Source organism: Dermacentor silvarum, chromosome 10 (assembly GCF_013339745.2).
Source record: "Dermacentor silvarum isolate Dsil-2018 chromosome 10, BIME_Dsil_1.4, whole genome shotgun sequence".
Classification (NCBI taxonomy): Eukaryota; Metazoa; Arthropoda; class Arachnida; order Ixodida; family Ixodidae; genus Dermacentor; species Dermacentor silvarum.
This window is the reverse complement of record NC_051163.1, coordinates 125,894,886-125,904,728: the sequence shown is the minus strand read 5'-3', so window position 1 is coordinate 125,904,728 and position 9,843 is coordinate 125,894,886. Positions and strand designations below refer to the sequence as shown.

The following is a 9,843-nucleotide window of genomic DNA, read 5'->3' as shown; positions in this document are numbered from 1 at the left end:
CCACGCACTGGTAGCCTGTACGACAGTCCGATACAACGACCTTCTTTGGTGAGACCAACACCACTTCTCTCGTCGTCTTTTCTCCGCTGCTCTGCGTCGAGACTATAGCACGCACACACGCCCGCTTCCTGCCCGAACTTTCCTGTAAACGCCATATTAGCCCTAAATGTGTTTGTTGCTGTAATGTCTTGATAAGAGTTTACTTTATAATTCTTTATTCTCGCTTTTAGTTTTATTAAAAGTTTGTGTATTTTTCAACAAACGGCTTTGTCCTCAATTGTGTTCTGGGAGGCTCCGCCTCAGAGAACCGTCAGAAACCATTACCAAAAGAACCTGTCATCACAACAACTCCCATAGCCTTCCTTTTTTTCGCTTTTGTTCCAGCACAGTGTCATCGGTAATCAACTCTCACGCCGCCACTTTCTACACTGATATCGTGGCACCGCACTATAAGATGAGCGCCCGGCAAGCCAGCAGGGTGACCCACGTCCTAGGTGAGTGGTAGGCCTGCCTGTAAATAGGCATAGCAACGCACGCTTGATGAAAGCGTTTTTCATCTAACACACCGCAAACAATAACAGGAGCAGCATCGAGTGGCCGTGGGAGATCCTGTAATCATTTATTGCAATAGATATTAGTAACTGTACAGCGGTCTTCTCCGCCATCACAAAATGCACCCAGCTTAGATACAGCTGCGATAACACGCAGAGTGACGCGTACTTCCGTGCTCAACTGATCAATGAATTTGAACAAGAAGTAAAGGAAAGTCAAGCTCTACCGGCTGCCAAACCAACCAGTAAACCTTCGTTCGTTTCCTTCCAGAGATGCGCCTCCGGTAGCCTTAACCAGTCAATCACAGTTTGGTCCAGCCCATTGACTGACGAGGAGATTCGTATCCCTACTTCTCTGTCTGTTTCATGACTATGGTAAAGAATGAAATCTTGTACATTGCGTGTATTGGCAACAACAAACGCCTGAGCCAGTTGGAAACTTAGTATATACTGGCGATGGTGGCGCCCTACTGTGCCGGGCCAGAGAGGGCTTCTTCAGTGACTCTCGCACTGGAACTGTCGTTCGAGAGTCGAACGCGGGGTAATAAAGGAGTGTCGCTTTATCTCTCGAGTCTCAACCGTTGGCTTCTTAGTGTACACTTAACCTACTACCTACAACAAGTGACGGAAGGTACGGAGGTGTCGGGAAGCTAAAGTGACCTCATCTTAAAGGAATCCTGCCAAATATGGAACCACAGTAAAGTCCAATAAAGTCCCTTTGCAAAACCCGTACCAGCGAGGTCTAATACTATCGATGGCAACTTTCACCATTCAGCCACCCCATCCCTTCAACTAGGACGGGGCGACGTGGAAGAAATGCTTTGGAAGCTTCAGCGATTCATCAAGACTAGGCAGCAAGTCCGAATAATTCCTCGTGAACACTCACCTGTACGTCGTGACTTTTTAGAATTACAAGGACCCAAGCACATGCTGAAAACTGTCTTGTACCCAATTAACGGAAGCGACAAAACGTTGATAGTAAAAACCATGAGGAGCCAATGCTCAGCAGCGAGTTACCCACCATGCCATGACTGCCTTCAGCTATGGACCTATTTTACATCAAGGCGACGTCGTAATTGATAGTCACTGAACACGTTGCAGGTACCGCGGACTGCTGCGCCTAGAGAAACTAACAGCAGCAGTGCTCGTAAATCATTTTAGATCTATTTTTGTACGTCATGGCATTCCTCAATGGGCGATGTCAGACAATGGACCTCAATTATCGTCATCGAAATTTGCAAACTTTGCTCGGAAATGAGAGTTATATCACGTTATCTATTTCGGACGCTGCGGCTGCGCATGGCTGTCCTCGCGGGTGAGCACATAGGAGGCACGCGCGTTCTTTTGGGAGGTAATCGGCGATAGGTGCAAAGTGCATGGCCAGCGGAGATGACTGCTGTGTCTATGTGCATTGTCTTTCTGCGAACCTAGTGAAAGAAACCGCGTAATCTAAGCTTTCAAATATTTGGAGACGTTTTGTACCAAGTGTTCGCTCCTTTGTGCCTGTTGTCACAGCTACGGGTCGCGGTCATCGAGTGAGATGTGCTCATGTTTCTCTATGCTCACGTGACACCATGTTTGGTCCTTTAATGAAGTCTAAGATATATAGGTGCCTCAGTGCGTTCGTTCAAAGGACATCACAAGATGAGCGAAGAAATTACAGAGCCGATAAAACTATGAAACTTACTTTGCGTAGTTGTTTAATACTTTGCTGTTGCTGTTAATTCTTCGACTTTCGGGCGAAACTGCGACTTGTTCTGATTGTCTTCGTGCTGCTTCTTGCGTGGCTACGCCAACACTCTCGTCTCGTTAGTTGTAATCATTATTAGTGCTTATTTTGTGACAATCCATTTCATCTGTATTTACCGGTGTTTACAGAGGCTACAAGCGGCGGGGTTATGACAGTGTTCGCCCTGGTGGTGCCTTACATGGGTACAGCGGCTAGGGTAAGTCTTTAGGCATAACCCCACTTGATAATTCTTGTTTTTAGTTTTTTTTTCTATTGAAAGAAGGAGGATCTTTTCGTCTGCAGGCGCATAATTTGGCAATAATATTTCCGCCACAGCGCCACATTTCAAAACATTTAATCAAGTCTTAAATACATCGGTACCTCAGTGCGTTCGTTCAAAGGCCATCACGAGAAGAGCGAACAAGACATCCATTAAAAGAAGTTTTACGCATTTATTATAAAGCACGGACTAACATAATTGTAATGGAAATGCGAAGCAAGAATCAATAATTAACATGGCCAAGTGACTACAGATTTATTTAGAGAAGGCTGAAATTTCAAAAAATGAGCTGATAAGCGTAGAAAAGAAACAATAATGCTTTCCGATGCATACCGTGTCAGCATAAAAGATAAAGGGCAAGCGATAACTGCAAAAGAAGGCACCCCACTGTACTTAACAACGTAAGAACTCCTAGCAGGCATGAGCTTGCAATCACTGAAGGTATTTTTCCCTTGAATAATATGTGCCAAATGAAAGCTTTACAAAGTGTACTGCTGCGGCCTATTTGACGTAGCAAGTTAGAACACCTGTTCTTTCGCTGCTTATTGGGCGGTTTTATCCCTTTTACCCTCATTTGAGCTCTCTATTCCGCTGATTTCTCACCATTCTGCACTGGCGCAAGAGACTCGAGCTGCTGTCAAGCTTAGAAATAATGCCCCAAACTCCACAACTAATATTATTACATTCTGAGTGGAGATTGGCGTTCACTAGTAGACTTCGCATAATTCATGATGTTTGACACATAGCGACCATGATGTGTTTCCTGCGTCGCAATCGCTTCAGGCACATGTATATACCAAAGGCATAGCCTTCGAGATTGGTTTCCGTTGACTTATTCAACGGAAACCAATGACTTATTCTACTACTGATGGAACTAGCCAATTTAGTGGCATATATCACAGTGTCATCTGTCCCAGTGGAACGGCGTTACTAAGTTAGCCGAACGGAGCTTGCTCGTGAAAAGCTGATGCGGCATGCAATACTCTGGTCACAGCATGACTGCTCGCATCACTGCGAATAGAAAAACAATAATTACTAAGCTTGAAATTTTATTATGCGCATTCTTGGACTGCACGCTCATTGTTCGCACCAGTCAACAAAATTTCCGCCATAGCCCGTGTCACTTTATCAGTGCTTCTGTTTGCTGAACCCCAACAGAAACATTAAACATTAACAGGTATGAGTCTGTTAGGAACACCGCTCTCACGTATTTGTTTATCTAAATTACATTTTCAAGGGTTATGTTATATAAAAATTATTAGCCTGAATTACAAAACAATTGTACACGTAATAAACTCCGCCCTCCCCTACAGATTAAGGAAACACGTTCAAGAAGAAATCAAAATGCGTCAACAGTGTTGTATTCATGCAGCATGTTCATTAAGCAAATATACGAGTATGTACACCTGAATACGACATACCGGGTGTTTCAATGAACATGCTAAACGTTTTTTATTCTTTTTATTTTTTAATTGCCTGTGGCAGACAGCGCACTTCTATCCATGAGCTGGTCTATTCGAAGAGGCAGATATGAATGCAGAAAACATTGAAATGTTTCTTATACTAATTCACAAAATTCACTAATTACCTTAGTACACATGTTGAAATTTATAAATTCCAGCCGGGGAGTCCGCAAGGCGGATCAACTTGGAACGAATTCTCAGGATGACATCAGTTTTCAGATATTATTTCCCGAAATTTTCGGACAAGTGCATCGGCGCTTGAGTTATTTTTGTGCTTGAATACATTAAACGACGTTTTGTTGCCAAAGTAACTGGAATGACAGCAGTTTTACCGCATGTTTCATGGCGCATATCTTGTAAATGTTGTCATCCACACATTTCCTTTTTCAAGTGGATATGCCTTCCACTCTCACCCACTAGAATTTGTAAATGGCAATATCTGCCATAAGGTAATTAGTTAAAAGTAGAATCACTGAGTTTTTCTTAATTGGTCGAATATTTATTTCAACTTCTTTTGCAAGTGACGCCTACCTCTTCGAGTAGACCACCTAGCTCACATGGACTATGCGCCACAGGAAATTTAGAAAACATTTTTGAAAGTGTTCGCTGAAACACCCTGTATATAATGCAACACTGCAGTTACCAAGCGCTCCAAGATCCCCAATTTACTTGTTGCATCTTTCGCAATTCCGAATACGATACGTGTCGTATAGATTCCTTCATATTAAATGTACCACGGAAGTGTGTGACACTATATGTCACTGATAGTGTTTTTTTTTTTTCACTTGCGTGGAGTTGATGTCAGTCTGCTCAACTGCTTTCATGAGCACCTTCCCCACGGACAGGTTCTGATGACCCTGTACAGCGGAGCATCGGGACCTTTTGCTGGAATGATCGCTGCCGCCATCTGCCTACCATGGGCAAACAAGAGGGTGATGTTTTTTGCTTTTTTTTAGTCAAATCTTTTGTCTACTCATGAATATGCACGACGCGCACTTCCGACATAACGATAAATTATGAGCATTAGGCTGTTCATCTATCGCGCCTACTCATGGCTAGACGGATGCGTGTGTTTCATGCGTACAGAAGTATAACGTACGGAAATAGGAGCGGCAATGCAATATTAGGTTTAGAAGTTGGGAACTCCGTCAATTGTTCCTCCTTTTCTTAGCCGACTGATCGTTGGCGTAAACCCCTAATGCTTTATATCTGCGCCGCTTTTTAACGAACCTCTTGGACGCCAACTTGGTCACTGGGTATGGGCCACTGGGAATGTGCTTCACTTCGCTGAGCCTCTTTGGAGCTAATTTGGGTCACTGGCTATGTGGCATTAGGTATGTGCCGTTCTTCAATAAAAAATCAATATTATAAGCTTACCTGGTGCTGGGCGGAATCGAACCCCCTCTATGTATACTAACGAAATATCTGAATATAACCGCTACGTACGGACTTCGCGGTGACGCCGCTAATGCATAGACGTCGCAATGTGTCCAGATGGAAACGCGAAAGGAGCGCTGCTGCTCGCACGTCTCACAGAAGACCCATTTCTGCAGTCGCACTATGCAGGCTGTTTCATTTTAGCTGCACTAAAATTTTTAAAAGTTGCCTGTGGCAGATAGCACAATTTTTATCCTTGATCTAAAGTACTCGATGAGGCGGCCATTACTTCCACGAGAATTCAAAACGTATAATGTTTTAATAACATAATTACGCTAAATAACTTATTAATTAATTATTTACGGCACATCTTTCAATCTACGAATCATAGCCGCTGAGTTCGCAAGGCGGATCCACTTGGAACAAATTCTCAGGACTGAACCAGTTTCGAGATATTAATTTTCAAAGTTTCCGAGGAAATGCATGGGCATTCCTTAAAAAAGGCTATTTTACGCATTGAAGCACAAACTGAAACGTCATGATTTCGTCGGACACTGAAAATTATCAGCTCGAAACTGGCTCAGTCCTGAGAATTCGTTCCAAGCGGGTACACCTTGCGAACTCAGCGGCTATAATTCGTAGATCGAGAGATCTGCCGTATAATAATTAATTAAAAAGGTAATGAGCGTAATTATGGCATTTTTCATTAGGCCTTATGATGTCTCGTGGAAGTAATGGCCGGCTCATCGAATAGTTTGATCAAGAATGAGAATTGCGCTATCTGGCACAGGAAATTTTTAAAAAATTGGTGCAGCTAAAATGAAACGCCCTGTATGTGTGTCACTGCATTGTTTTCGTGCTAATCGCATTAAGATCGACATTCAACGTAGGATGAGTTCAGTCGAAATTTTTCACACTCGCCGCGGTGGCTCAGTCAGCTAAGGCGTTGCGCTGCTGAGCACGAGATCACGGGATCGAATCCCGGCCGCGGCGGCCGCATTTCGATGGAGGCGAAATGCAAAAACGCCCGTGTGCTTGCGTTGTAGCGCACGTTAAAGAACCCCAGGTGGTCAAAATTAATCCGGAGCCCTCCACTACGGCGTGCCTCATAATCAGGACTGGTTTTGGCACGTAAAATCCCAGAAAGAAGAAGAAATTTTTCATATTGATACTTCTTTTTTGCAACATTGAGTGTTCGACAAAATTGACCTTCAGCCTTTGGAATTTATTAAATTAAGAAAATTAGGAGCGTAGAGGCATAGAAGCGTAGGATGCATAGGAGCATCCGTCATCAACATTTGACAATCACTGCCGTCATTCTGCTAGTTTATCCAAGCGCTAAGGTTCAACGTACATGAAGCTACACAGGCGCCTTGGCAGTTTAGTTATGAAGTGGTGTTTTCTCGGCGCTCTTTCTTATATTGCAACACTTTCGCATAGATGCCGGCCGCCATAGAAACTTGCAGGAAGCTTAAGCTTCGCCTTTAAGAGTGGAAAGCGATTACACGCAAAGATCGCTGGCTGTTTCTCATGCTTCCCGGGAACTGCAGCTTATGTAAGCGAAATGTTTACCTGGAAACGCTGACGGCGAACGCTATGCACGAAGGTGAACTTTCTGGCTCTTTTACAGTTTCTGGCGGGCGCGAGCACGGAGGCGAGGGCCATCTGGATGGTGTTGCAAGACACTCTAAGACAGATCTCCAGCGGGAGCTGTATATCTCGTATAGCTCTCGTATATTCAAATTAAAATTCTACGCTATTATGTTCGCAGCACTTTACGAATTTTCTGACGCGTTTTACTTTTACAAATTCAATTGCTTCAGCAACGCCTATGCGCCACGCGGAGGGCTTGCGTGAGTCGGGATGCGTGGTTCGGGACGATTTTTATCGTACGGACAAAGCCGCCGACGTCGGATTTTCTGCGACACGGGGCCCTTCACGCTCTCGCGTAAAACTTTATATTGCGTGCCTGTAACTACATTGACTTTTGATGAGTCGTGTGAAATGTCCATCTATGTGTGAGCTCCTATATTAAAATAAGGGAGTATTATAATGTGGAGCTTGTTTATGCAACTGCGTATTTCATCTGCCACAGATGCGAGGTAGTTCCTAGACCCGCTGTCTAATTTTGGCATTTCCGGCGCTTGTATTTGTTTATTCTTGAATATTTGAGGAGCTCATGTACGTGTTGAATATGCTACAGAGTAGAGTAGATGTATATGGCGGTGTTTACCACAGCTCATGAATGGCTTTAGAGAAGAATTAGAGATCAGAAGGTGGGCTCATTCTGCGCTGTATTTTTTATTCTTTTTTGCCTAAAGCCATTCGTGAACTATTAAACACCCTCACGCACTATTGGCAAGTCGGCGAAGCTTTTACCCTTCAAGATTACATGTAGGTTATGTTTATTTTATTGATTTTTTTAATCATGGCCTTTATGTATCACTCATGTTAGTGGCAAATAGTTGCTACATAGTGTATCCTTAAGGGAAAACTGAATCGCTCCGTAATCATGGCCTAATTTTTGCGTTTTATCACATGACTGCAGGGTACAGCAGCTGCTACTTCACTAGTGTTCGCGCTCGTGCTGTGGCAGACAGTGGGCAGGACGCTGTCTGGAACAGAACCACCGAGGATGAACACCACGCTGCTTCGCTGCTCTCGAAATGCAACGGATAATGCCTTATTTGACGATATTGGGCACCTATCCACTCAGCACGAGTGTGCCAAGAATCTCACCTGTGTCAGGCATAGTGTGCACCAAGAGAGGTCAGTGCCTCAACTCACGATAGCAGATTTATTCAATTTGACCTCATGATGTGACTGTAGACAGTGGATAATATAAAACAATAAGTAATATTATTATTTTAGGCACCATTACAGCAGTTTACAGCATTGAACACCAGTGGAAAACGTATTGTGCTTTCTCAGGAAAGCATGCATGAAAATGCGTAACACTCTTTTCTTTTTTTCCCGCTTTGCAGTATGCAAGAAAACTCATTCCTGCTCTACCACCTGTCTTCTTACTGGTTTTCACTCATCGCCTTTGTAGCTACAATTTCGCTGAGTCTCGTGTTCAGTTTCATTCTGGGTAAGAAAACCATGTGCTTATTTTAACCCGGGCCCCTTTATTCTTTCTTGGCAGCAAATATTGACAGTATGCCACAAATATACTATGTTTCTAATTCACTACCACTTCATCTACTTAACTCTTATTAACCACAAGAATAATACAGACGGCTTACGTACTGTACATATAAAACGTGCCGCCACTTCGCAGCAAAATAACAGAATTCATTAGACTAGACTTGATTCGGAATTGTTCACCTCACCAGAAGATATTCAGCTTTTATGACGGTTTTACAAGGCATGAATAAACTTAAAGCAATAAAAAGAGCACCATGGCATTTCTACCCACTGACCAAAACTTTATGCGTAGTAAGCGCCAAATAGCAGGTTTGTGCTTATTGTTAGCCACATTTTGCTTCGGCAGTGGAAAAATGATTCAGGCTCAACATTTGTGGCGGAAGAATATCGGATAAACACAAATAATAAAAGCAAGGTTTTGCATTTTGGAACACCTGTGAAACCTTTAGGTGGAATATGTTGGCGTCATTTAAGGTTTTGTTTTATAAACACATTTGCCGAATGAAGCAAGACTAGTTCATGTTCGAAAATGTGAAGTGATGTCACCAGCGCAGTGTTTCCCGAAAATACCAGCTAGTGATAATCGAAAACTCTATCAGCACACGGTAAACGCGGCGTAGTAAATGAGTTTACAGGATTGTTTTAAGGTCAGCGATATTACGCTAAGCATAAATGCGGCAGTACACAGAAAAAGACTCGTGATTAATTTGCATTAGAGAAAGCACCAGCTACTCTCATATTTTCATAGCTAAAACATGTCATTCCTGCCCTTCACAGTGTATTTAGAATTTGTCGTTTGGTTGCTGTTTTGAATGTATGTTAGAGTGGTTATGAGAAAGAGCAATTTACAGTATGCCGCACCGTTTGTATTGCTCTATTACTACATTCGTAAACGACTCTCATTGCAAAAAAGGCTCAGCGTGGAACTCCTGGAGCACTGCGCCACCAAAATTTAAAACAAGCAATTGCGATACTGCAATATACCCATGGATACGAAAACATGCGACGGCATTGAACGCTGAACGAGACTAGAGCTAATCAAAGCAAGATTCGTCTTCTTAGCGGGAAACCCTGGCGAAGTTCGCATCTACAGACCACATCTGAAAACCGATTGCGCACAAGACTGGTTTCTTTTATGCACGCCAAACAAGACTGCTTAGTGCTGCGTGAAAGTTTCAGGAAAAACTATTTTCAGAGTTCACAAGCGTCAATGCTCTCTACGCCCTAGAACTGACCATTTGAGTGCCTACCCTGAGCTTTTCGTTCCGGACCTTGGCACGGACGCAGCACTCTGGA

General features: G+C 43.3%; 1 protein-coding gene across 1 annotated transcript; it reads left to right on the top strand.

Moving 5' to 3' along the window:
• Positions 1–400: 400 nt before the first annotated feature.
• Positions 401–9,503, top strand: LOC125941113 (uncharacterized). The gene is made up of 5 exons (XM_049658063.1): positions 401–494; positions 2,430–2,497; positions 4,869–4,955; positions 7,949–8,169; positions 9,461–9,503. Exons 1-5 carry the CDS (start codon positions 455–457, stop codon positions 9,501–9,503), a joined length of 459 nt encoding a protein of 152 aa, XP_049514020.1. The 5' UTR covers positions 401–454.
• Positions 9,504–9,843: the final 340 nt, after the last annotated feature.

Bases quoted from the DNA above. Each gene is read 5' to 3' on its own strand.
- LOC125941113 (XM_049658063.1), top strand. From the start codon at position 455: ATGAGCGCCCGGCAAGCCAGCAGGGTGACCCACGTCCTAG. The intron at 2,498-4,868 runs GTAAGTCTTTAG...CCCCACGGACAG, and splicing joins ACATGGGTACAGCGGCTAGG to GTTCTGATGACCCTGTACAG. The intron at 8,170-9,460 runs GTCAGTGCCTCA...ATTGCAAAAAAG, and splicing joins CATAGTGTGCACCAAGAGAG to GCTCAGCGTGGAACTCCTGG.